At 44.9% G+C, this 27,378-nt stretch overlaps 5 protein-coding genes across 5 annotated transcripts; 3 read left to right on the top strand and 2 right to left on the bottom strand.

Moving 5' to 3' along the window:
• BROUX77_003284 (uncharacterized protein) lies at window positions 1-420 on the top strand (the record flags this gene model as incomplete). The annotated part of the gene is made up of 1 exon (XM_073747918.1): window positions 1-420. One exon carries the CDS (start codon window positions 1-3, stop codon window positions 418-420), a length of 420 nt encoding a protein of 139 aa, XP_073605709.1.
• Window positions 421-2,649: 2,229 nt separating this feature from the next.
• Window positions 2,650-3,303, top strand: BROUX77_003285 (uncharacterized protein; the record flags this gene model as incomplete). The annotated part of the gene is made up of 1 exon (XM_073747919.1): window positions 2,650-3,303. One exon carries the CDS (start codon window positions 2,650-2,652, stop codon window positions 3,301-3,303), a length of 654 nt encoding a protein of 217 aa, XP_073605710.1.
• An 805-nt stretch (window positions 3,304-4,108) lies between these two features.
• BROUX77_003286 (uncharacterized protein) lies at window positions 4,109-6,163 on the bottom strand (the record flags this gene model as incomplete). The annotated part of the gene is made up of 1 exon (XM_073747920.1): window positions 4,109-6,163. The coding sequence occupies one exon, from the start codon at window positions 6,161-6,163 to the stop codon at window positions 4,109-4,111; it is 2,055 nt and encodes a 684-aa protein (XP_073605711.1).
• Window positions 6,164-14,681: 8,518 nt separating this feature from the next.
• On the bottom strand, window positions 14,682-16,469 carry BROUX77_003287 (uncharacterized protein; the record flags this gene model as incomplete). Its single annotated transcript, XM_073747921.1, has 5 exons — window positions 14,682-14,717; window positions 14,812-15,660; window positions 15,759-15,838; window positions 15,918-16,164; window positions 16,218-16,469. The coding sequence occupies 5 exons, from the start codon at window positions 16,467-16,469 to the stop codon at window positions 14,682-14,684; spliced, it is 1,464 nt and encodes a 487-aa protein (XP_073605712.1).
• Window positions 16,470-21,720: 5,251 nt separating this feature from the next.
• On the top strand, window positions 21,721-22,290 carry BROUX77_003288 (uncharacterized protein; the record flags this gene model as incomplete). Its single annotated transcript, XM_073747923.1, has 1 exon — window positions 21,721-22,290. The coding sequence occupies one exon, from the start codon at window positions 21,721-21,723 to the stop codon at window positions 22,288-22,290; it is 570 nt and encodes a 189-aa protein (XP_073605713.1).
• Window positions 22,291-27,378: the final 5,088 nt, after the last annotated feature.

Raw genomic sequence — 27,378 nt, forward strand, 5'->3', positions numbered from 1 at the left:
ATGGAGTCTAAGCCAGTCTTTACTACTACTACTACTACTAAATTCAACTTTAGTGTGATACCAACCTCTGCAATGCCCATCAACTCTCAGACGACACTGCCCCCCAATCTGGAGAACATTTCGTGGTATGTGGATAAAAAGAATTATCCCATGGAACTACTTGACAGTGTAAAGAACCTGGAGGATCTTGCCAAACTACCACCGGTTCCAGTTTATATCTACGGACAGTCTACCAGCGCCCAGGCTCTATATGTGTTTCGTGACTATTCCACAACCATGCATCAAAAGGGCCAGACCTTGTTTACAGTAGCCCATGCAGAGCTAACTCGGACTGTCCCGGCTGCTAATCCTGCCCAAATTACTGCCCCTCCTGCTCTAGATTTGCCCTCTTATATTTTCCCTTACGGCATTGACTTTTGACCAACCCCAAGCTGGTTGATTTACTTTCTGACATCTCTATTTTTAAGGGAAATTCTTTCACGGTGGTGCCCGCCCACGTTTACTATGCCGACCTTCTCACGGCTCCCTGCCCAACCAGTTAAATTTAAGAGAAGATTGAATAAACGGTATAATTACGCTGTTGATTGGCGCTAGAACGGCCCTCGTCAATATCTTCAGCTTCTGCCTCAACAGTGATAGATGCCAGCACGTTTTAAATGGTGCGAGAAAGCGAGGATATACAATACACGGTAGCACAGGTATATCATTCACTTACACGGGCTCACGCGAATGCGTATACTTCGGTGCAAGTTTATTTTGGGGTTTTCTATTCAATTACTGTTAGACTGCCATAGATGCGCGCCTATAAATGAATATGAACGGACGTTGAACTATTTCATTTTCCTACTCACTCTTACACGACACTCGCTCTAATGTTAGCTTGACTGCTGACTTGTATTTTCTTTTTGAATAAGTTTTGGCTTGGACGTTTTCCGCGATGTCCGGCCCCCCTGTTACCAAATTCCCATACTAAAAAGTTACATGTGTTCCGATTTTCTCAGACATTTAGGGAACGTTCAACATTGTTGATTAGGTTAAATTTGGAGCCTACGGATTTCTATATCGAGTCTTCACATGCTCCTCTGTAGCGTTTCTTAGGATTTGCTTTTTTGATCGAGTTGTTGGATGTCGCAAATGAATGTTTGACAGGTGCTCTGAGCAGTTAATGGTTTGTTCAGATACAAGAAACTGGGCACAGCTTTTAAGACATTTTCATAGTTTGCGGTGGAACACTGGAGGGAGCGAGGGTTCTCTGTATCAACGTTTGGTGCCCTCCAATATGTTGTTGTCGTCATAGGGCTAGTCAGAGATAGATAGGAAACTCATGTCGAGGTCAATCAGCAAACGAAAAAGCCTAACCACATAGAAGTTGTCATTGACAATACAACAGTAGACTTCACAATAACCGTAGGCATTGCTTCTAGTTGACAAATAACTACAAGCTTAGTACACAACAGGCACGGGGGTGAGCAAGGAAAACTCTCTAGCCGGTAGATACAAGGAAGGGTAACGTTTAGTCATCCCCTTCAAAAGAAGTTAAATATTGAAGAAAAAAAGCGACACTGGGAAATTAACTACCAAAATCAACCGAATACTATAGCCCGGAGTACAGCTCGAAACTACGATAAGCTCAAATGACAAAAGAGAGCATCTTCTCTTTCGGATGATTCCGAGTGGTTATTTTTACATGGGAGAAAAGGTATACTATGATTGGTCAGTAAGTCACTCTGTCATCTTTGTGCAATAGCTAAGCAGGCTAAAAATAGAAAGCAAAAAGAAACTCGGAGTGGTGAGTATGCACTTCGGCATAGATGGACAAGATTGGTAGTTATGTTATTGGATGGCTCTATTGATAATACCGGCGGTCTCGGGTATGTCAACTAATGGGTTGTAGTCCGTGGCATTAAGAGGGCGGGGGCTACATACTCGACCAGCTCTTACAAGCCTATGCCATGACTATTGGGGACTTGCAACACAACACCCAGTGAATTTCTAAAAAGCCCTCTAAAAGTTTTGTTGAATGCCACTTATATGTCTTTTTGTTGATTTGTGCTTCATACTCAAGCTTTTGCTCCCGTCGGGAGTTATACCAAGGGATCGGTAGTTGCGGCCCCAAACCTCCAAACCTGAGGTGCTGTGAAGTGCCGAACATTAGCTGAAACTACCGACCCCTGTTTGTTTTTTCTGCACAAGTACTACTCCCTGGCCTGTGCTTGTCTAGCTGTCTGTGCACTGTATTCTTATAGTTATACTAATGCTAATGGATCAGTAACTTTTACACCCGATAGGGCTCACGGAGCACACAAACACCCGAGCATGTCAACAAAGATCAACAGATGGCATGTGTCAGTCGATTGAATCACTGCAGAGAACAGGGCTTGAAAATTTGTTAAAAATATACACAACATGATTAGGAAATGATATGTAGAACTTAGTGGCCGTGGACATGATGAGTGTCGTGTTTCTGTGACTGCAGTTATCTCAAGTATAAAGATTGGGCGAAGTCGAGTGGTCCAGAGGTTTGTTTGAATCTCCTTGCCACTCATTCATCTATCATACAAACTCTATTAACAGCCACTTTCTTTTTTTCCCCATCTATTTCACGACACTACCACATACTTCCTACTTCATTGTATTCTATCCTTCAAGATGCGCTTTTCGCTTGCTGTCATCATGGCTGCTTCTACAGCCTTCGCTGCTCCGCCGGCCCCAATGATCCCTGGGCCTTTTGATGCTCCTTTAATCCCTATCGAAACTGAGTCTTCTCCAGAGGTCCCGCCAGTAGCACTTACCGCCAGGACAGAATTCATCGCAACTGTCCCTCCAGCCCCGGTTGGATCTAATTCTGCCAAAGTCGCAGGTCCGTCAACTCATGTCATCTTTATCAGGGACGAGCAAATCATTCCTTTTGATATCAAAGCCGCAGCTGGTGACGTAGTCCGTTTTGAGTTCGGTCCGGGCTCCCAGGCTATTGTTGAGGGCGAACTTGATATTCCATGCCATCCAAAGGCGGGCGGCTACGCCAGTGGAACCTTTACTACCCCCGTGGATGAGCGCAGAAATAAAGAAGGCTACGAGATCGAAATAAAGGACGGCCGCCCTATTTGGTTTTACAGTGCCATAGATGGGGTCTGCAACAAAAACGGAGCTGTTGGTGTTATCAATGCCCCCAACACCCTTGAAGAAAACATTATCCAATACATCATCAACGCAAGAAGGGCTACGGAAACGAAAAATGCCGATATAAATGGAGGAAAGGTTGTTCCGGTGCAGGTCAAGCCGAGAGGGAAGACGCCGCAATAAGTCCTGACACTTGACTCTCACTGTCAACGTTCTGCCTGTCTAACTTGCTGTCACGACGGAGCTTTAATGTTAGAATGGGAAAATGATTTGATATTTTTTGTTCGATTTGTTTGGGGAGCTCAAGTTGACGGGAAGGTAGACAATGTTTATTCTGGTTAAATACTACAATTGCTTTTTAGTTTATCAAGAAAGATGGTATCTCAAGCTGTTTTCCGTTGTCCACTTGACCGATTTCCTTCCGGTCAACCCCCAGTACTCTTATCATGAAACGGTTCGAGCTTCTTTATGAACAGATGCCTTTATCGGGCATTCAAACTTTGTAACTATCCTCATAACCCCAATCAATGCCGGTTCCCAAAATGCAGTCTACTCTCTTGACATCTTTGGAAAGAGTCCCGTGTGGCACAAGGACAACCTCCGTGTAACCAAAACAGCACATGCCTTCAACTCGTGTGGGTGTTGAACGAATGTCTTCATTGAGATAGGACCGAGTTTTGATATCTATGTCAATATTTCATCCCCCATTGGTTAGCTCCTCATACTCTCAACATGTGTATCCTTACCGACCACAAGTAAGAGATGGCAAGCAAGATGTGCACAACAAACAACATCAAGTTACATATTACAAAAACTCGGGTATATTCTAGAATGTAGAGGAAGAACCAATAAAAATCTATGGAAGAAACACAAAAAACAGAATTTCGAGGTATTTTGAATGCAAACCTACTGTTGTGCATTACAGACTGTAGGTTGTTCCAGGTCAGTTTGGCTGGACAGCCAACTGTTGGGATCCGTATCGGGATTATTAGGCAGTGAAGGAGCGAGAGACTTTTGGGGTAACAGGGCTGTAGACCTTGAGGGAGTTGATGAGCCAGTAGGCCTCGAAAAAGATCTCGGGATTGGTCCCAACGTACTCTTCGCAGGTAGGAGCCAGAGAAGTGAGAGCAGGATCATACTTCCAGACACTACCAGCCCATACTCCGCAAAAAGCAGTATTGAACACAATGTTGTTGTTAACAAAGGCAGAATCAATGTCACATCCCTCGCCGCCATTGAACCTGGCAACAGGCAAGCCCCAGGTAGCAGGATTAGGCTTTTCTGCGGTAATGTCCTCAGGGATAGCGTTACGAGGAAACCAGTAGATGGCAATATGATCCGCAGTCCAGTCCATGGCGAAGACGCCACCTTTGGCAGTGTTAAATGCAGCGCCAAAGGGGGCTTTGGTTCGCTGTGCGCATCCATTCTTGCCGTTAGAGTCGCAATCGGGGTCTACCAGGAATGTTCCCCTAGCACTGCCAGTGTTAGTGATGACACAGTTAGGGCCAGTGTGAAGAGACGATTGAACGTGACGATCCAGGTTGACACCTTCAATAATGTCAATTGCGCCCGAGTTAGGCCAGTTAGGACCGAATGTCCAAAAAGAAGGCCACACGCCGGGCCCAGCAGGCATATGAGCAATATCGGCAATAAAGAGACCCTTTGTGAAAGCTTCGTGAGAAGTGACGCGAGTGCTCATGCGGCCCTTTTGGGGGTTAACAGTTGTATGATCGGCGCCAAGGAAAACCCCGCCATTAGAGTAACCAGCAAGGTGCTTAGATTGAGCAACATAAGCATCGGTGTACTCAACATAGCCTTGTGTCGGATCAGGCCCAGTGAAAAACTCAAAGTTATCGAAGAAGTTGGTGTCGTCATAGGTTCGAATCAGCTCGTAGTCCATCGGGGTTCCGCTTGGGAGAGATTTCAACAAACTCTCTGCCAGGTCCTTGCTTGAGGGGGTCACCCGAGGTGTGGGGATGATCTCATCGTAAACCTTGACGGAGTTGATGAGCCAGTAGGCATCAGTGAACACCTCGGGGTTGGCACCGACATACTCCTGACAAGTGGGAGTCAAAGAAGTTAGGCGAACGTCATACTGCCAGACACTTCCAGCCCAATCACCGCAAAAGTCAGTGTTGAAGACAATGTTGTTTTCGACAAAGATCTCATCAATGTCACACGTTTCACCACCATTGAATCTCGCAAGAGGGGCACCCCATTCCTTTGGATCAGGCTTCTCGGCAGTAATGTCTTGGGGGATTGAATCCCGGGGGAACCAGTAGATGGCAATATAGTCAGCCGTCCAATCCACGGCGTAAACACCACCGCCAACAGCGTTGAAGGCAGCACCAAAAGGTGCCTTGGTCAGCTGTGCACAGCCATGTCCTCCACCAGAGCCAGATCGGCAGTCTGGGGTAACTAGAGAGGTAGAATCAACAGTGCCGGTATTTGTAACAATGCAGTTGGGGCCAGTATGAAGGCTGACCTGACTTTTATTATCGAGGTTCACACCCTCAATGATATCAATTTCACCTGAGTGCGGCCAATATGGGCCAAAGGTCCAAAATGCGGGCCAGACGCCAGCACCGTAAGGCATATGGGCAATATCAGCAATGATAAGGCCCTTAGAGAAAGCCTTTTTTGAGGTTAGACGCGTACTCATACGTCCATTCTTAGGGTTAATAGTAGCATGATCAGCACCAAGGTAAATAGCATCCTCGGAGTATCCAGCATATTCATAGAACATTGCTGCTTCACCATCAACATAATCAACATAGCCTCCATCAGGATCGGCTTCGGTGAAGAAGTCAAAGTTGTCGAAGAAGTTTGTGGCATCATAGCTTTGGATCAACTTATACTCTGTGGAATCACTGGACCTTTTTCCACTTTTGGCTGAAACATGAGGACGATCGGATTTAGGGAGAGCTGTATCCGAGACCTCACCATCGATCGATGCCGTAGCAGAGACAGTCCATTTGATTGCGGCAACCGATGTTCCTGAAGTGGCGAGAGCCAGTAGTGCAACTGTACCGAGATGATGCATTCTGGGTTCACTTTCCTGTCACGCGTGGTGTAGGATCAGTGTTGGCTATTCTGAGTTGTAGAACAAGATATAAAGGTGTTGGGAATAGTAAGGTGAAGTAATCTCGAATTGAACGAGAAATTGAAGAGGTGGTATGCAATAGCGTGACTGCTCGCGGCGTAGCTCGCATCGCAAAACACTAAAAACTGGAAGCTGACGACAGTGAAAGGAGCACGGAGGGCAGTATTTATGCTGATGTAAAAACTGGTAATCTAGCAGAGTGTTGTGTCTGCCGAGGGTTGGGAATGGCTACGTATGCTACGGTATTTCATCGCGAATGCCCATAGCTCAATGGGTTGCAAAAAGAGAAGAGTATTCCTACAACATTCGTATTCGGTCTCTACAAAGGTTGGTGGCAACAAGTTGGCTGGGGAGGACTGGCGATATGCAATGGAAGCAACCACCAACTTTCTGGTTAAAGAAGAAGCGGTGAGCTTGATAATTGGTACTTCAACTTGTCAGCTGGAAACCTTTCACATTTCTTTGAGCCTGGTAACACATGCCAGCCTCCGAGAAAGTTGAAATAACCAATGATAATTCTATAACCACATATCCATAGCATAGACAGCGATACTACGGAGGTTCCAAGCTACCAGGACGAGAGAAATTTTGCAACATATTTTTATTATCAATGCGTCAAGACTGATCAACTTGCCAACGTCTTCACAAAAGGAGCTACAATTTGAATCATGCGAACTTTCATCTTTTAAGCAATCGGATGCAATTTGACATTTATGATTGGCGTATGGCATATACTACACTCATGGCAACGTGAGTATTGAGTTTCGGTAGTTGTTATTCCTTAGACAGCCAAAAAAAACTTTCCCTCTTTTTCACCTAACAGCCTGTCATCGTGTCATCTAATCTAACTCGAGGTCATGCTTGATTGTATGACACAATTCCCAGGGTCTTCTAGATCCATCATAGATGGCAGAACATTCAGCCGTCTGACTTATGTCATCTAAAGCTTCCTGGGCTCGTCAATACAGCTGGTGATATATGCTAAACATAGTTGAGCTTCTTAGGAATGTCGCGGGCGCTGACATTTTGAATATGATTTATCGACCACCGGTTACTTGTTTTTGATGCATGTTGATATGACTCAGTGGCATTGCAGGCTTTCTTACTATCCTTGGCTAGTACATATATTGAGGGATTTCACACGATGGTCTCAGTCCTGACATCGTTCATGCCAGGACCTAGTCCGTGAATACAAGTGAGTCGTTCCCGAAGTCCGTCACTTACTTTTTATGGTCCTCTTTATTAGTGTTGGTCTTCTAATGAGAATCTGAATTGATGAGGACTGAGCTCTATTGTGTGGAAGTGACACACGCCTTGTCAAAATGTATTCTCCAAGGAATCTCCATACGTAATAATTCTCTTGTCCGTGGCATGTTGAGTTCGTTGTTTGGTCCTTTTGACATTTCTATTTTTCAGCCAATCTGTGCTGGTACCTTAATAGGCTAGCAATATGTCAGATTGATTCGAATTTCTGCACATGATTGCCCTTGAAGGTGTTTCTAACCTAGTCAATGTGGTATGTCTAGCAGAAGTCGGCAGAGCACGTCCCATGACCTACGGGTTAGCATATATCCAAACCATCCGTATGCCCATACAACCGCAATCTTAGGATAGAACGACTGATATACTACCAGTGAGCTCAAACAACGCGTTTAAGCACCGCAGAATCGCCGCGACTGTAGTTCTACCGCTCAGAAAGTTACGCCGATTCTTTTTGTATCCAAAATATTGACCCAAGGCTTTGGCATAAGCAGGCAATGACTGCTGGAGCTCTAGAAATCGTTTCAAGTCGGAGTCCCTCGTGCAAAAAAAAAAAGCCGTATGAGGCGGTAATTTTAGCAAACGAGGCTGAGCTTTGGGAACGAACACTGACGGCGACAACATTGAGGCCGAGTTCGTGTCTGTCGTATGCGACGTCTTACATCTTGAAGTTCCTGATCAGGCACGTACCGGACTTTGGAAACTCGTAAGATGGGTCGCTGGGAAATTAACCCAAATTTCATGGTGATCTGTTCAATTTACGCCACAAGCCTTCAATTAGGTGTTGTCTAACTACATTCGAACGGAGGGCACACTTTTGTTTTTGAGCAGAGAGTATGTTCCAAAGCATCAAGGTTCCATGGGATACTAGAACGTAGAATTTCAATAGTTATCACAGAAGGCCACGATGATAGATGAGTTTTCAGATGAAGGATATGACTAACAAGAAAATGTCAGTCCTAGTCTATCCATAATCTTGCCCTTTCGGTCCTTGTCAAGACCATTGAATTGATTCTAGTTGAGTCTTTAGTTTGGGGGACAAATCAGCCCCTAAGATTGGAGACACTAGGGTTGTCCAGTGTAATGATAACTACATCAACACTTCTTCCGGTCACACAAACTCCCACCTCTTCTCCGCCTGTGTTGATATCCCAAGTAGTAGTTTGAGCGAAAAGGTTAGTGATTTTAATCATGGGTCCATCCCCGAATATTATGTAGTGCTATGTGAATGAGTAAGCGTGTGTTGATATCGATCATCTATTCTTGCTCTCTATTCTAAGTTCTGGCCGTCTTCCTGAAGCCTCTTCTATACTTGTCGCATGTGAGTCTGTCTGGGCACTCATATATGTATGATCATCATATATTAAGCTGTGGGGCCACTTGGCTCTGTGTGATCATGTATATGAGACTTTGTGTCAAAATCAGGGGCACAATATCCTGACTAAGCACTACAGGAAAAACCCTTCCGCCTAACAACCCATACAAGAGAGGGGTAAGAGCGGAAGACGGTGTAAATCTTAGATCTGGACATACTCGCAATACAATAACTACGATTCACACACTATGGGGCACTATTTTTCTGACAAGTGAAAGCCTGAGTCCATGGCTAAGGGAGTTTCCTGCTGAGTTGTAGTGAGAATGGCAAAAACCTCAAAATAACTGCTCAAAATACAACATCGTCTTGATTTTGACATAGCTCCCGACGTTTAATACTTTACTGGCTCTTGACATCACCAAGGCACTTCCTTTATTCTCTCAGTGAAAACACCGTTTTGGGACGGGAGTGAGTCCTCACCCCCGGTAGTCTAGATATGGTAACTCTATGAAGGCCCGCCCATTCCTTCGTTATAAGCATACGCCTCAATATCTGCAAGCCAGTCAAGATGGAGTTCCTGTAGCCATTTGTGTATTTACAAGAGTTGTTAGTTGTCTCAACCGTTAGAATATTAGCCCAAAAATGGTTTCAAACGGGGCTCTTGCAGCCTCTAGTTAACTTGAACACAATGAATCTACAACGAGTATCGGAGCCGTCTATCTTCAATAGCTCAAAAGATCTCACTCGCATGAGACTCGCATCCATCACTCTTCAGATGAATTCGCGTGCTGACGAGATGTCTTGATCAATGTATCACCAAAGTTGCATGAGACGGAGACCTTCGCAATTGGGTAGTTACAGCGTGCAAACATGCTACGCCCACGACGAAAAATGCAATGAATATCCCTCAACCTTTGCTTTCCGGGCTCACTACAAAATATCCCAACAAGCCCAAGTCCAACAGCCGATTGAACCGTGAATGTACTCAAACATTTTCACCAGTGACCCTCCAGTCCTAATCTCTAATCATCATGCGCGTCTTTCTAGCAGTGGTCATGTACCCGAGCTCTGCTGGGTGCGCTGATGTCTGTGTCTAACTCTTGCAAGGGTTGTCAGGACACCTTCGCGTCTATCTGAGGTATGGGTCAATCTTGTCCTACCAAGTGGTCTTTTCGTTGGGGTCTGTAGCTGGCTGCATGTTGGTGTCTAGGTAGTCCCACTTTAGTATCATGATGATTCATAGTGATTCCGAGGCTTTGTTGACGTAGAGCTCACGGAAGGTTGGGGGTTTAAGGAAAATGAAGGCTTTGAAAGATGTGTCGAATGTATATAATTAGGGCTGGATCTTTGATCTGCAAGAGCCTTCTGTTAGTTACTGTACAAGCACAACTTCGGTCTACACTACGAGCGCAGCTAACTTCATCACAGCCAATACACGACAAATAGCTCTGCTGGTAAGTTCTCAGCCCCACCCAACCACCACGTCAAAACAAAACAAAGCCAAACTGATGATGAACGAATTTTGCCGAACTGAAGCTTCAACTGTGAAGACTAACATTGAACCGACATCGCCTGAAGTATTGGACTTGACTGTTTGCCAACCGTGACTACTTTGTATTGGGCCAGTGCTGACCTTCAAACATTTTGATAGGATGACAAGCCCCTTCAATGGCGGATCAATACAGTTCGGAAAAGTGGGAGCTAGTTGACTATTAAGCGCGATATTTGGGCAGGGGTGTAATTTCAGGGGGCTGACGGGTAAACTTCGGTACTCAGCAATAGAGATCACTTCCTCGGCCACATTTCTTAATTTCAGCCACCTCCACTTTAACAGTCAGTTGCTTCCACCACGTTCATGTCGGCTTCTACTATCGAATCACATATTATTTTTGTAGTAGAGAGAAAACGCACAGAGCCAACATTTGGCGCTAGATACTTTGCAAAACAGTTTAATATCCCACGAACAACCCTACAAGACACAATGACCGAGAGCCCTTTAAAGGCTAATAACTGTTTCAGTCAACCGAATTTGACTATAGCTGGACGGCGTTCTGTTGTTCAACACATAACATGTCAAAATCAGGGGCACAATATACTGACTAAGCACTACAGGAAAAACCCTTCCGCCTAATAACCCATACAAGAGAGGGGTAAGAGCGAAAGACGGTGTAAATCTTAGATCTGTACATATGTTACAGTGTGTGCGTCACGTGATGTAACGTGACCTCATACAAATCCTTAAATACTTCTTCACTGATGTTGTGGTGTAATCCTAACCCTAACCTCAACACCGGACTCCACCCCTCATCCCCCTCATAAATACCAGTAGATAGCACAACTTACTTCAGTATTTATGAATAAAACCCTCAGTCCGATTCACAACTGAGGTTCCAAACCTAGATAATTGTCTAATAGAACTATCTTCCTTTAAAACTTCTACCACTACAACAACATATGTACTTGCAATACATATACGATTCACACATAACACAGCTAAGTAAGAGGGGATCTTTGTCCTGGAAGATTGACGTGCAAGAAGTAGCAAATGTGCCACTGGCCAAGGGCAACTCGCGGCCCATTTCCAAGTGCCATACTTGTTGTTTTATTGCGCGATAACAAAAGCTGCGTATGCGTTTTCCTTCTTCTATGTGGGCACTATAACGCCTTACAAGCAGTTCCTAGAATTTTCGGTGAGCAGTTTTGTTTGCCTATCAACATGTGCGCGGAATATAGCGTCCAGCACTGGGATTTCTAGACGTTCGACGCGACAGGCTTTGTTGTGCTTGTAATCCGCTCGGGAACAGCTGTTATGCACTCAGATCGAATTACAAGGTGAAAATCATCCAAACTAAAAACTGTTGGTGGGCTACAGCAAGTTATGCTCTGTTGTGGCAAATGGCCATACACTTCCGCATCCCCTGCGTTGTAGGCCGATGCAGCAAGTGTTCTAAATATCATGGAAATCTCCAAGCCATGGCGTACAGGGCCGTCGTATGGAAGATTTCGCTTCAAGCCTAAGGCTCCTAGAAATGGCGGGTTAACTTTGAGTGGAACAATGATTGGCTCCGGCAGTCGCGAACTTGTATTTCCAACTAAAGTTGTATAGCGAGTGACAATACGGAGATAAGTCCGGGAGTTGAACTGATACAAGCAGCACACTGGCACTCGGCGGAGCCATTAACACTCAGACGGAAGCTAGACGATGCAAGTAGGGGTCCAGGATTTCGTTTGGACATGATAAAGTGAAATAGACGACCTGTCATCTGCGTCAGTGTCAGAGACTGCGATGGTAACTCTCGATTTTGGTTTGTGAGGACTGCTTGGCTATTGGAGATTTCAAGTTCTTCACACTTCTTCATAGTAATTGTATTTTATGCTGCCACTTGGTTAGGTTATCGTGTAGTCTTTTGAGTGCGAATGTCCGTGAATGCACTCAGGCACGTACTAATTAACTAGTTAGTTAGTGATAGATAAATCCGAGATATTTTTTGTACCATAACTTCACACTCTATTCATGCCAGAGTTTCTCGGATTTTACATGACCTTGCACTTTAATTGCGAAGTGATTCAAGTGACACTCTTTCCATGTTATATGTACAACCGCGGTGATGTGTATCAGTGAGATGCAGAATTGTGGCATGGACCAGCTCCAAGCACTGGCGTAGCCAGCCGTCTAGAACTCTTTTGGAATATGTCTCAAATAGAGAACGCTCCACGACCAAAGCTCGGTAAGGCCATGAAGGGTGCAAGTTGGTACAGAAACAAGCGCCCACGATGTCATTTGGAGATAGTTGCATTGTATAATGAATCGACTCGTTAACTAGTCATAACACTGGGGGTTAAGCTCTATAGTGCAGTGCTTATCCCCATGTGGCACAGGCGCCCCACATGGAATATAGTTGTTCCAGTGTCGCCCCACTTTGTGCCACGGTTGCCCTTTCGGGCAGAAAACGCTTTGACACATGAAACAGGACCATCCATCTTTTTGTCAATCCCATTGATTCTACATTGTTGCGGTTACCTTCTTCTCGGAGCTGTCTTGGGTTGCTGGATCTTTTGACTTGAGATATTGTATTGTTGACCTAGGTTGGTTTTTCATGTGCCATCTTTCTTAACATCTATTTACTACAGTTGCTATGGCTTGAAGGGTTAGCAAAATAGTAGACTGGCGTCTTGAATAACTAAACTTTTCTGCAATAGGTTGTAATTATGTGAAATGAATGAACGATTCTTGCATTGGATATTACCTCCTGAAGAGTAAACAGCTATAGAGGCCTAGTATATGGAGTATAGTAGATTATTGGCGATGTATTACGCGCGTCAACCCTCACCATGTTTGTGTTAGGGTCCAGCTCATGACTACATCTGCGTTGTCTCCAATAGTTTAGCGCTATCTTCCCTTAAACCTCTCTGGATACGTCTTCTCGATACCGACTTCGTTGTAATCATACTATGTAACATATCCAAGGACACCCTCTGTGTACCATGAAAGGCCGAGATGAACACCTCATCTGCCACACAGCACGAGGATTTCCGAATTGATATTGAGTAACAAGCTCTAACAACCACTCAGGACTTTATATCCTCTAAAATCAGAGACTCACCAAGAAATTCCGCCCCGACAGGGAAGCGACAGGGCGAGATATTTGGACACGAAGAGATTGCTTTTCTCTATCTGGTGTGTAGACTTGGACCCAGAAACCATCAATCATTGTTCTCCACTTCTCTAGCGATTGAATTCCTTCATTCTTCTGTCTCTTTGAGCTTGTGACGTTCCGGAAAATATCTTCGGGTAGACGTGATATCCTCAAATCTCGCAAGCACTGCGTGATCTGTTTTGATGATTTGTTTGTATTATCTAAAACCTATCTACTACTATTTCTCAGCAATATGACGGAACATCCCGAATGGAAGCAGTTGGATGATGCCATCTTCCAGAGCTACTCCGGGACGGCCAGAAGTTGCAGATACATCGAGGATTTTAACACTATCCATGACTTGTGAGTGTCCGGGATTGTGGTTGCGACGTTTCGGGTCCGGTAATGGACTTTCTTCATACTTTGATGATTATTTTACACAGTTCCAACACGCATTACCATGGTCAGCGGAAGATATGGGGTCATGTCTGCTTTTTCTGTGTCAACCTACTGACCGTGGAAATTGTGATATGGTGGGGGCCCTTTTAGAAGCCTCGGTATTGTATATATATATATATATATATTTTTTTTTTGGGGGGGGGGGTTTCTTGACCTTCCTCATCAGACAACTAGCTATATCTATCCTTGTTGATCACCTTGAACTGATATTCCAGGAACCTTGTTCTTAACTGTCATGTGTGACACAAGCAATGTTACACAGGTAAGTTTATGAAATGTGATTCCGTTCACTGCATTCCAGAATCCATCCTAGCTAGGTCACAAATATCGATAAATAAATTTGAGCAAAAATGAGACCTCACCCCTTTTGTTTGCATTCTTTTCTCAAGTGCTTACTCGACTCAGGATTTCGGAAGCTTGAAGGATTGACTTGCACTGGGTGGCAAGCTCTCTAATTGGCCTTTCCGCCTACACACCATCATTACTCCAAAATGTAACCCTTTTTGTAATGCAGTGGAAAAAGACCTCTCACCAAGATGAGGTGAATAATTTGTATATGCACACTGGGGCTTGTACATGCTAGATTCCAGCATAATAAGCATAAGTATAGTTCTCAGTGAACAAAAACCTTGCAAGCCAATTCACGCCCTATGCGGCTACATTAAGATACCCTACCCTACCCTGCCCCCTGATCGAACCAAGTCAAGCCTCCCCAACTTTCCGATTCAAAGATAGATCCTAGTCCAATTGGTGAGATCCGATTCCCAACCCCAATTCTTCGATCCTATCAGTACGTGTACCGGAAGTCGTCCCCATTTTCCATCTAAAAACCCGATTGTTAGTATTACGACCGCAACATTGGGACGATATGAGTTTTGAAAGCAGTTGTAAATGACAAAGAACAAACAAAAGCTTACCTCTTCGGCCTCGAGTACTTTTTCCCCCCGAATAGCCTTGTTGTTTTGTCGCCTGAACTCGAAAGAAAGCACACAAACAATTAGAACACTGAGGCCAGAGCAGGTCATGCATGCGTAGTATCCAGGCTTGTATGAAGGGGCGTCCTCATCACGGAAAACTAACGATCCTGCAATACCGCCGATACCACCAAAGCCAACCATGGTTGCGCTGCAGAATGCACGTTTCCACTGGCCACGGATGTTGTTCGCTTGGTAGGACATGATACTGGGAATGTTGCCATTAGAGCCTGCTGCAGCCAGGAACACTCCAAAGTACCGGACCCATGGATCCGATACAAACCCCATAATGGCCAAGCCCACAACGGCAATGATGCTGTTAACGGCCACAATAGGTCCGCGAATGCGGTACTTGTCGCCTATGTAGCCCGTAGTGAACATGAGAATTCCAGCAAATGCATACGGCGGTGCCACGAGGCACTGTGCCTTGGCAATGGAGAACTTTAAGCTCGACATCAGGATAATTGGCAGGGTGTAAGCTAGCGCGTAGGACTGCGTGGTAGCGCAAAAAAACGACAACGCATAGAGCCAGATCTTCCAGTCCTTGGCGCTACGGAGAAATACCCCAAGGTTGAATTTGGAGATGGCACTATCACCTCGATCCTTTTCAACCCGGGCAACAATCCACGCCCGTTCACGAGGCCCTAGAAAATTCCAGGCCTGGCGATCTGAATCAGGGAAGTCTACAAGAAGCCAGTAGCCGATGAAGGCGATGACACAAGTCATAATGCCTTCCATGATAAAGATCCAGCGCCAGCCGGTAAGGTCTGCAGTGCCATCCATTTGCATGAGCTTATCTTTTGGTCAGTAAATAGTATATCGGTATGAGTTGGTGATTTCAAGAGCAAGCAAAAGAATAAAAGAAAAAAGGCTTTGATGCAAATACTTACCCCATATGCCAAGATGCCCGAACAGCCAGAGGCAAAGGAACCAAGGAGATAAAAGACCGAATAACGTTTTCCAACCTCGACTAGCGTAGCCATGAATTAGCCGACGTAATACATGCGAAAGACCTGAAATGATCCAAAAAAACAAGCATAAACACTTACATCGTGTGTACCATGTACTGAGTAGATACACACAGCTGGGAAAGAAGCCTGCTTCGAGAAGACCCAGAAGGACACGGCAGACAGCAAGCTGTGAGAAGTTGTCGACGAAGCCCATGCCAATCAGGACACCACCCCAGAGGAGCGTGATGACGGAAAGATGCACGCGAGGGCCAATTTTGCGAATGAGAATAGTAGAAGGGGGTTGGAAAAGCGTATATGTGATAAAGAAGACGAGATTGGCGACTTGCTGTGGAAGATGAGACTCTGCGCGCATGGAAATATAAGGTGGAGATGACGTACATATTTGTTATCCACCAAACGAATCTCAGTTCGCATGCCTGCAATGGCAGCAGCCGACATGTTGGTGCGGTCCATAAGCGAGACGCAATACATCACGCCAACAATCACGACCAGGCGACGATCAATGGTGCGAATGATCTTACGCTGCTTCTCTGGCGAAAAGCCAAATTCATCGGAGGGCGTCCGCTCCAGCGTCTTTGTGTCATTGACATGTTCAAAAGAAACTTTCTCGAGATCTTGAGGTTTACTCATGGTGAAGAATGATAGAATGAGGAATGATGTGCAATTGTGAGAGATAGAAGGAATAGTACCAGAGTTCTTTTTATAGTTGGCTGGATTGATGAGAGTTACACCGCACACACTAGTCCCCGCACAAACGTTGACAGCTACTCCAAGAAGTGGCTTGATTCCGTGGACTCCAACCCAGACTCGATAACTCCAAAACATCCTGGCCAGATTCCAAAACTTCTTGGTTACCTACTATCGATAACTAGTTAATTTTTCTGCAATTGCGGACGTTTTACTCTTCTGAGATCTTTTTGCGGGCTTGGCTCTCTGTAGTGAGAATGATCTTTATATTCTCCATGTTCTTCAGCCTTTGGAAGCATCGACAGCTTCTATGTAACATTTCAAGCTGAAGAAGACGTAATTCTACCTTGTACAAGTAGAGACCCCCATCAAGAGATGTGAATACTTTCTATTCAGATGAGAGAAGCATGCTTCGGGCCTGAGTGGCTGGAAATGAAGTGAGTGTTTAAAGAAAAAGAAATACGGCCACTAAGATTTTATTTTGCAACAATTCATAGTTATCTTCTTCTGGGGGCATGTTAGAGCTAAATCCGGCCTCCATGCCAAGAAAAAGGATCCCAGGTTTGGCCCTACCGCTCAAGTAGACCAAAGCCAAGAAAGATACTAAAAGTAACGAGAGAAAAGAAACCAAAGGGAATAGAGAGAGAAAGAGAAGTCAAGTGTAAGTGACTCTACAGATGTACCCACAGACATGGCGAGTGGAGTAGCCCAGAGGATTACAAACTCCGAATGGCAGAGGACCTGGTAACTGTACGCTCGGCGGGGAGCAGGGGGAAGGCGGAGTTCACATCCGGCGTACTTGCTTTCGTCCTCATGTGGTGGTCGGGGAACAGGAAAGTCGGTGAGGATGTAGGTATAGTTAGCCAACTTGCGCATATAATTTGGGCTCGTCGGAGGTGCTGATAGGAAATGTCCGGCTTGACGAACCGGGAGGGAAGCCTTCTCACGGCAGGAATATCGTCAAAACAGATCTACACTTTGTGGCACGCCAATTTAAACTACTTGTCCGCCTTATCCAAGGCCTCAGCGATGGCCAATACCTAAGTGCCATCGATCTCTGCGCATAAAATAACAGTACAGCTGCCTGTGCGCAGGACTTTCCCATCCTGGATGATCACCCAGTCAGCCGGTTCCGACGCCACTCTCACTCAACTTGGAGCCATTCGTATAGGCCCAAGTGTCGGAGGGTGCCGAGGAACAGACACGTTCTAGGTACAAAACGGCCGAGGTCCACTTGCCTTCTTAGAGAGGGGCGGTGATCTTAGCTAGCACTCAACTCGTGGGAGGGATTCCAGACGCAAGATAGAGGATAGTGCATAGGGTCATGCGATGAAGCAACAGCGCCGCACAAAAAGCCTCTATAGACTGTATAGTCGAGAAGATATGGGGCCCCTTGGCGGCCACGACGGAGCTTTGCGGGCGATGTTCCCAAACGCCACCACGTGGTAGAGGCGTATGTCAGATTATTCAACAAAGAAGGACGGAGGCAAGAAGAACGATGGAACTTCATCTTCCCCGCAGGCTATTCTCATATTTATATGTTGAAATAATCATCTACTTATAAAGAAAGTCTCTTACCTAGCGGGCAAGTTCCTAACTACAATCCTAGGCCCTTAAAAGTCATGAAAAGTGCTAGAACTCTAGATGTATCTATAACAGCTGAGCGCCTGGGAGTTGTTCTGGAACTTGTCATCACCCAACTAATTTCTCCGGAACAGGCCGTCAAATTTCTGAGAAATAGCAGTAGATGCTAAATAATACAAACGAGTTAGCAAAAAAGTTAACACGGGGTCTATGACGTTTGGCGATATTCCGCCACCCCTAACACACAGAAAATATATAGCGGGCCAAGTAGGGAAAATTCTTCTATCTCTTTGTTATCAATGTCAATGTCTTGAACTCCTCTTTTGGAGTGACTAGCCTTGCTTTTTCTAGCTCAAACTACCCGGACAGACTTGTTCGATGAGTTCTAAATCAAAAGCTACATGTACCAAAAAAGAGAGCATCACTCTTTGTATCCAAATCCTCGCCTTCCAGACCTCAAGTACGGATGAGGTGATCAATGGGTCCTTTGATGCGGAGGGCAAAAGTTCCAGTTAAGTCATGGGAGCTGTTGTTGGCGCTATTCTGATGATTGCGAGTGATCTTGTTGACCATTCCATAGTGGAAAAGAAAGTAAGTTATAGGGAGATGGTGGTGCCACCACCGTTACCACAGGTCAAACGTATTTAGAGTATCTTCACCATGCTGGAGACAGCTTAGATGGAGTTGTGAACAAACCCTAATAACTACTGGTCTATGTAAGGGTTTTACTCTGAATACCAACCATCGTCAAAGCATGTAAACTACCACCGCGCCAAAAGACGAAGGTTCACTTGGACTTGCTTACTTAGTAGGGCTTCTATCTTCCATTATGTACGCTGGGCTCTCATGGCCACTGTGATGTACGCTAACTGGGTAACTTGGCCTCTTCGTAGTGATGCCAACAGCGATAGTTTGACAACCATGCTCGATTCGTGTATGAGTCCGAGTCTACATACATAGTTAACTAATAAATACCTAGTTATACCATCTCACCCTTGTGTGTTATGCCTTGTAAATCAACTTCACCTGATGGGACCTCTTCTATTGACACATATGTAAGTGCTTTTAAGTCTAATCGCCTCCTCGCAATGCTTGACTCTACATTCAATGCTTATTTTTGCCCACAATTCTCGAAATTATCAAGTCTTTCATGCTGGCGGATTGAACCATGGCCCGTTTGTAGTCGTATATTTTGACAAACTATCGTTGTCGGGATCACTAAAAAGAGGCCAAGTTACCCAGTTAGCGTACATCACAGTGGCCATGAGAGCCCAGCGTACATAATGGAAGATAGAAGCCCTACTAAGTAAGCAAGTCCAAGTGAACCTTCGTCTTTTGGCGCAGTGGTAGTTTACACGCTTTGACACTCTCTCTATTAAACTTTTGTGATGACAACTGCAAGCTAGAGTCATTAGCTTTAGAGAATAAGTGGACTGTAACTACGCATTTGGAGTGTTGAAGACAAAGGATGAAAGTCACATGTGCGAAAACAACCTTTATGCCTTCAAAATTGAATATTTTGAGTAATATCGCACCTGTCAGTTATGGACCAGCTAGGATGAAATGGAAGTGATAATAATGGAAATAATACTGTTCTACGAGGCAATTAATGTCTATGTGTGTATTCGTGAGTCCTGTTCTTGCGTTGCTCGTTCACCAGGCACGGACTTGGGGCCTAGGATGGTTATACATGCTTGATGTTGGGAGGAGCGAAAGTGTTTGGCTTCAGAGCGGCCCAAGGTCATGTTAATCCGACTTGAACTTTTATTTTCGGAAAACAAAGCGTTCTCGACAAGGTGTACATGGACAGACTAGAGGAATATGTTCCGCTCACAAACCGACCACCACTACCACATGTGTAGTTTTGAGGCCCAAGGATAACCTCACGTCCACAAAAATTGGCTTTATGCCCTTGAGTATGAGATGAAGTTATTCTAGCCATACAGAGAGTGCATATATGACGGGAGATTTGTTGATGGTAGTTATTTAACTAATTTTCTCTGGCTAGAAGAACAGCTCTCTTGTAGAAGAATCTCCATGCCAGAGCGGATAGTCTCTGGGTAGGATAGATTAAGATATAGTTTGTAGTGATTGGTCCAAAGTAAATGCCTCGTTTTCTGGCAATATACTAATTACATCATCAAGGCGAGTAAAACACTGCCTTTGATAACCGGAATTCACGGCCTCAAACATCATTTGTGAGATTAGACCTTAGTTAACTATTGGTACCATGTACAACATAACTAGTCAACTGTGCGATATTTAACCAACTACCCGAAAAGAATCCCGATAGTTGGGCAGAGCCTCCAATGCGCTATAAATAGCCTTAACGGAAAGGCAGGGTTCTTTTTGGGTTAACATCTTCTCTATGTACACAAATGTTTGCATATTTATATTTTTCTGCAAAAGCCAGACAGTTACTATTCTTCGAGTTTCTTTAGCTGAACCTGACAAGTTGGCCCCTAGCGCGTTGAAGTCCATCTCCTGCATCATGAGGTCATGCCTCTCTGTAGCTCCAAGTTGAGAAAAGCGCCTCATGCAGACAGGCTGTGCTTTGAACAAGGTAACAGCGCCTGTGAGCCGAAGACCCGACCCTGGCTGTAGCGTAACTAATCACATTGTAAATAGGCTTTGTTAGGTAGTCTACTTGCAGAGGAGCGGACATCGAAGTCCGGATCGCAGAGATAGTTCCCGTGAGTTAGTGTCAAAATTGGGGCTAGGGGCTTAAAGTTCGTGGTTATACAGATGCAAGCCGTGTGTGAGAACCATGCTCAGTACAAAGGATAATTGTAGGCCAACCGTTGTGATCGCCTCGAATAAGAAACATGAGTCATTATGTACATATGTAGTCGTGGATGTAGTCATGCGGATATGTTTGTTTCGTCGCTGACAACTAGTCAGAGTCTGATGCATTTTGCCTGGCAAGCTCGCTGCGATATTCCAGCATAAATAGTGATGTGAAGAAACTTGGTTTCTTCATATCAAAATACAAACACTTGGCATTTCAGCCCCCAAGTTGTCCTAGATTCCACCGCAACGGCCAGTAAGGCCGCCATTGATACCGAGATTGTGTCAATATACATAAGCGGAGGGGTAGACCCGCACGAGCAAAACAAAGTAAAGGACTTGGTACCTGCACCCTTTAGCTTGTATGCATATGAACGCAACTTTGAAGGCTCTGTCACTTACCCGCGCGCCGGTTCCAGTGTTTCCGCTTATCTTCATCTCGCCACTCTAAATTTCTTCCAAAATTAGTGACTTTTTCTGGAGGACTCGTCCCACAGATTCCTCACAGCCAAAGCCTGGGCCAACAACTGTCATGTGTCAGTGTTGAGCCACAGTATAGAGCAGTGAGTGTTATTTCTAACTCTTTCCACTCAAGCCGCTATCCAGGCTATCTCATTTCATTGAGAGAATGACCAGCTTTTGAAATCATTGCGCGGGATCGTGAGAATAAAAGCATTTCACCCCCACCATATCGAGGTCTTGACTGATTGATGTTACTCCCCAATTGTCTATCTTGCAAATTCCCTACAGTAATCTTATCCTCTCTTTGATTGCACCTCCATTCATACCAGCTTTTATACTTCAATTTTCCTAAATCCCTACAATGCGTTTCTCACTCTCGGCCATCCTCGCTGCGTCTGTCGTCCTGGCTGCCCCTGCAGTCCCGAATAGAAACGACGGTTCTCTGGTTTTCGGAGCTGAAAAAACACACGTCATTTATGTCCGGGGTCGAACCATAAATCCAAACAAAATCACTGTTGCTATTGGCAGCACTGTTCGCTTCGAGTTTGGTGGAAACTTTCAATCCGTTGTAGAGGCTGACTTCAACGCGCCATGTCAACCCAAGGATGATGGCTTTGCCTCTGGACAGTTCACCAGCACCGAGACTGTCGACAAGTTTGACAAGGGTTTTGAAATCAAGATTGAGCACGGGAGGCCTATTTGGTTCTACAATGGTGCCAGCCAATTTTGCAGTGAGGTCGGCATAGTCGGTGTAATTAACCCCGGAATGGCTAAGGGACAGGCTCTCGAAGACTTTGCTTTCAAGGCAATGCAAACCTCAGAGACTGTGGACGCCTCAAAAAGAGGGGGCACTGATGTCGACGTCAGGGTCCAAGCAAAAACAGCGATTCTTGCGCCCGTCATATCGGCTATCCCGGAGCCCGGATACTAGCCATCTGCGCATTTGAGGCGCCTACATCCGTGTCCATGGTTAGAGGGACACACGACAACAATTTCTTTTGAGACCCGGCCGGACGAGCCAGTTAGAGAAAGGGGATGTCCAATAACTGTTGCCTTCGTTGGTTGCTGAAGTGTACTCTAGATTCAACATACACCTGTATATAAATTGGTTTTTCGCAATACTTACACGACATCTATTATCTTGATATATGGCGGGCACAGTTGCAGCCGACTTGAAGATTGCAAGTTGAACGACCTGGCCTTTTTTTTTGTTTCGCAAGCTTAGTTCAGATCATACTTGGTTCTAAATGGCATCGGTAATCCGCTTTCGATCATTGAGAAATCCAAGAATAGGTGCCCTGTCTCGAAGACATTCATTCAGTTTCCCAGTGAGATGATATTTATGAAAGCCTTCATTTATTTTTGAGCGTACAAAGCATTATCTAAGTACAACAATAGGCAACTATCACATACTCCCAGTACTGTTATTTTTATTTCTTGTTCTGTCTGATTTTGGCCTTCCTCGACAGATGAAGGTGCGAAGCCCTCAGTCGGCTTTTTCCCTTCTTGGGTGGTGATTTTGCCAACGATCAGCCCCTCCCGCAAGAATTTTCGTTCGCAGGCTTTTTGGAAGCTCGATTGATCTCGGTCTAACTCTTGAGCGGCCCCTGACCACACTGACTTTTCTCAACGAACAATTGTTGGTAGAGACGGATTCTCCGCACAAGATTTGATCATCTTGAGTCCATATTTGGGGTGTGTTATTGTGGGAGATTTCTTTTGTCATAGGAGAAGATTGCATCAAGATAACAAGGTGATGTCGAAAGCAATTTCAAGAGGAGGGTTTTGAGAAGTTTTGCTCCCTTTCGACAACTACAAGAAGAGGTCAAAATTTATGCATTCCTAGAGTTCGATCTCGTGTGCTGAAAGCAAGAAAGCTTCTCGGGACGCCTGGTTTGCCGTAGGACAAAAAGATTATATAACCAATACTGAAATCCACGGGTGTATCCTCGGGCCGCGATATACTGAAACCGCTATCGGCAACAATGCAGGACACTCAAAAGTCACCAGACCGCCCAGGAGCTGTTCCGAGTAATGACATCATCCAACTGCTTTTCCCCGGTGTTTGCCATCGTAATACTGTGAAATAACAGTAGGTAGACGTTGAAGAATAGGAAGAAAATGAGGGTTGAGGTAAGCCCCCCCTAGAGTCTTAGAGACTGCCTTTGAGGTCAGGCTCTCCCATTTAAGGCTTCATCTGAATGTCTACAACTAGTCCATGTGAAGCGTATAGTTACCCTACATAGGGGTAGATAAGTGTAGCTAACACAAAGGAACTAAAGAACACGGCCCGTGACTTGATATAACTACATTGACATGGTTTATCACTTTCTCGGCCACATTTTTTAACCTCTTCAGAGCCACTCTTGTCGTTTTGTTTCATCAAGACTCTGCTGAATACGATCTTGAACGCACGCGATGAAGTGGAATCGGCCTACAACGCAGGGGATGCGGAAGTGTATGGCCATTTGCCACAACAGAGCATAACTTGCTGTAGCCCACCAACAGTTTTTAGTTTGGATGATTTTCACCTTGTAATTCGATCTGAGTGCATAACAGCTGTTCCCGAGCGGATTACAAGCACAACAAAGCCTGTCGCGTCGAACGTCTAGAAATCCCAGTGCTGGACGCTATATTCCGCGCACATGTTGATAGGCAAACAAAACTGCTCACCGAAAATTCTAGGAACTGCTTGTAAGGCGTTATAGTGCCCACATAGAAGAAGGAAAACGCATACGCAGCTTTTGTTATCGCGCAATAAAACAACAAGTATGGCACTTGGAAATGGGCCGCGAGTTGCCCTTGGCCAGTGGCACATTTGCTACTTCTTGCACGTCAATCTTCCAGGACAAAGATCCCCTCTTACTTAGCTGTGTTATGTGTGAATCGTATATGTATTGCAAGTACATATGTTGTTGTAGTGGTAGAAGTTTTAAAGGAAGATAGTTCTATTAGACAATTATCTAGGTTTGGAACCTCAGTTGTGAATCGGACTGAGGGTTTTATTCATAAATACTGAAGTAAGTTGTGCTATCTACTGGTATTTATGAGGGGGATGAGGGGTGGAGTCCGGTGTTGAGGTTAGGGTTAGGATTACACCACAACATCAGTGAAGAAGTATTTAAGGATTTGTATGAGGTCACGTTACATCACGTGACGCACACACTGTAACATATGTACAGATCTAAGATTTACACCGTCTTTCGCTCTTACCCCTCTCTTGTATGGGTTATTAGGCGGAAGGGTTTTTCCTGTAGTGCTTAGTCAGTATATTGTGCCCCTGATTTTGACATGTTATGTGTTGAACAACAGAACGCCGTCCAGCTATAGTCAAATTCGGTTGACTGAAACAGTTATTAGCCTTTAAAGGGCTCTCGGTCATTGTGTCTTGTAGGGTTGTTCGTGGGATATTAAACTGTTTTGCAAAGTATCTAGCGCCAAATGTTGGCTCTGTGCGTTTTCTCTCTACTACAAAAATAATATGTGATTCGATAGTAGAAGCCGACATGAACGTGGTGGAAGCAACTGACTGTTAAAGTGGAGGTGGCTGAAATTAAGAAATGTGGCCGAGGAAGTGATCTCTATTGCTGAGTACCGAAGTTTACCCGTCAGCCCCCTGAAATTACACCCCTGCCCAAATATCGCGCTTAATAGTCAACTAGCTCCCACTTTTCCGAACTGTATTGATCCGCCATTGAAGGGGCTTGTCATCCTATCAAAATGTTTGAAGGTCAGCACTGGCCCAATACAAAGTAGTCACGGTTGGCAAACAGTCAAGTCCAATACTTCAGGCGATGTCGGTTCAATGTTAGTCTTCACAGTTGAAGCTTCAGTTCGGCAAAATTCGTTCATCATCAGTTTGGCTTTGTTTTGTTTTGACGTGGTGGTTGGGTGGGGCTGAGAACTTACCAGCAGAGCTATTTGTCGTGTATTGGCTGTGATGAAGTTAGCTGCGCTCGTAGTGTAGACCGAAGTTGTGCTTGTACAGTAACTAACAGAAGGCTCTTGCAGATCAAAGATCCAGCCCTAATTATATACATTCGACACATCTTTCAAAGCCTTCATTTTCCTTAAACCCCCAACCTTCCGTGAGCTCTACGTCAACAAAGCCTCGGAATCACTATGAATCATCATGATACTAAAGTGGGACTACCTAGACACCAACATGCAGCCAGCTACAGACCCCAACGAAAAGACCACTTGGTAGGACAAGATTGACCCATACCTCAGATAGACGCGAAGGTGTCCTGACAACCCTTGCAAGAGTTAGACACAGACATCAGCGCACCCAGCAGAGCTCGGGTACATGACCACTGCTAGAAAGACGCGCATGATGATTAGAGATTAGGACTGGAGGGTCACTGGTGAAAATGTTTGAGTACATTCACGGTTCAATCGGCTGTTGGACTTGGGCTTGTTGGGATATTTTGTAGTGAGCCCGGAAAGCAAAGGTTGAGGGATATTCATTGCATTTTTCGTCGTGGGCGTAGCATGTTTGCACGCTGTAACTACCCAATTGCGAAGGTCTCCGTCTCATGCAACTTTGGTGATACATTGATCAAGACATCTCGTCAGCACGCGAATTCATCTGAAGAGTGATGGATGCGAGTCTCATGCGAGTGAGATCTTTTGAGCTATTGAAGATAGACGGCTCCGATACTCGTTGTAGATTCATTGTGTTCAAGTTAACTAGAGGCTGCAAGAGCCCCGTTTGAAACCATTTTTGGGCTAATATTCTAACGGTTGAGACAACTAACAACTCTTGTAAATACACAAATGGCTACAGGAACTCCATCTTGACTGGCTTGCAGATATTGAGGCGTATGCTTATAACGAAGGAATGGGCGGGCCTTCATAGAGTTACCATATCTAGACTACCGGGGGTGAGGACTCACTCCCGTCCCAAAACGGTGTTTTCACTGAGAGAATAAAGGAAGTGCCTTGGTGATGTCAAGAGCCAGTAAAGTATTAAACGTCGGGAGCTATGTCAAAATCAAGACGATGTTGTATTTTGAGCAGTTATTTTGAGGTTTTTGCCATTCTCACTACAACTCAGCAGGAAACTCCCTTAGCCATGGACTCAGGCTTTCACTTGTCAGAAAAATAGTGCCCCATAGTGTGTGAATCGTAGTTATTGTATTGCGAGTATGTCCAGATCTAAGATTTACACCGTCTTCCGCTCTTACCCCTCTCTTGTATGGGTTGTTAGGCGGAAGGGTTTTTCCTGTAGTGCTTAGTCAGGATATTGTGCCCCTGATTTTGACACAAAGTCTCATATACATGATCACACAGAGCCAAGTGGCCCCACAGCTTAATATATGATGATCATACATATATGAGTGCCCAGACAGACTCACATGCGACAAGTATAGAAGAGGCTTCAGGAAGACGGCCAGAACTTAGAATAGAGAGCAAGAATAGATGATCGATATCAACACACGCTTACTCATTCACATAGCACTACATAATATTCGGGGATGGACCCATGATTAAAATCACTAACCTTTTCGCTCAAACTACTACTTGGGATATCAACACAGGCGGAGAAGAGGTGGGAGTTTGTGTGACCGGAAGAAGTGTTGATGTAGTTATCATTACACTGGACAACCCTAGTGTCTCCAATCTTAGGGGCTGATTTGTCCCCCAAACTAAAGACTCAACTAGAATCAATTCAATGGTCTTGACAAGGACCGAAAGGGCAAGATTATGGATAGACTAGGACTGACATTTTCTTGTTAGTCATATCCTTCATCTGAAAACTCATCTATCATCGTGGCCTTCTGTGATAACTATTGAAATTCTACGTTCTAGTATCCCATGGAACCTTGATGCTTTGGAACATACTCTCTGCTCAAAAACAAAAGTGTGCCCTCCGTTCGAATGTAGTTAGACAACACCTAATTGAAGGCTTGTGGCGTAAATTGAACAGATCACCATGAAATTTGGGTTAATTTCCCAGCGACCCATCTTACGAGTTTCCAAAGTCCGGTACGTGCCTGATCAGGAACTTCAAGATGTA

Source organism: Berkeleyomyces rouxiae (genome assembly GCF_048999995.1).
Source record: "Berkeleyomyces rouxiae strain 22BRR77 chromosome Unknown BrBRR77_ptg000003l, whole genome shotgun sequence".
Lineage (NCBI taxonomy): Eukaryota > Fungi > Ascomycota > Sordariomycetes > Microascales > Ceratocystidaceae > Berkeleyomyces > Berkeleyomyces rouxiae.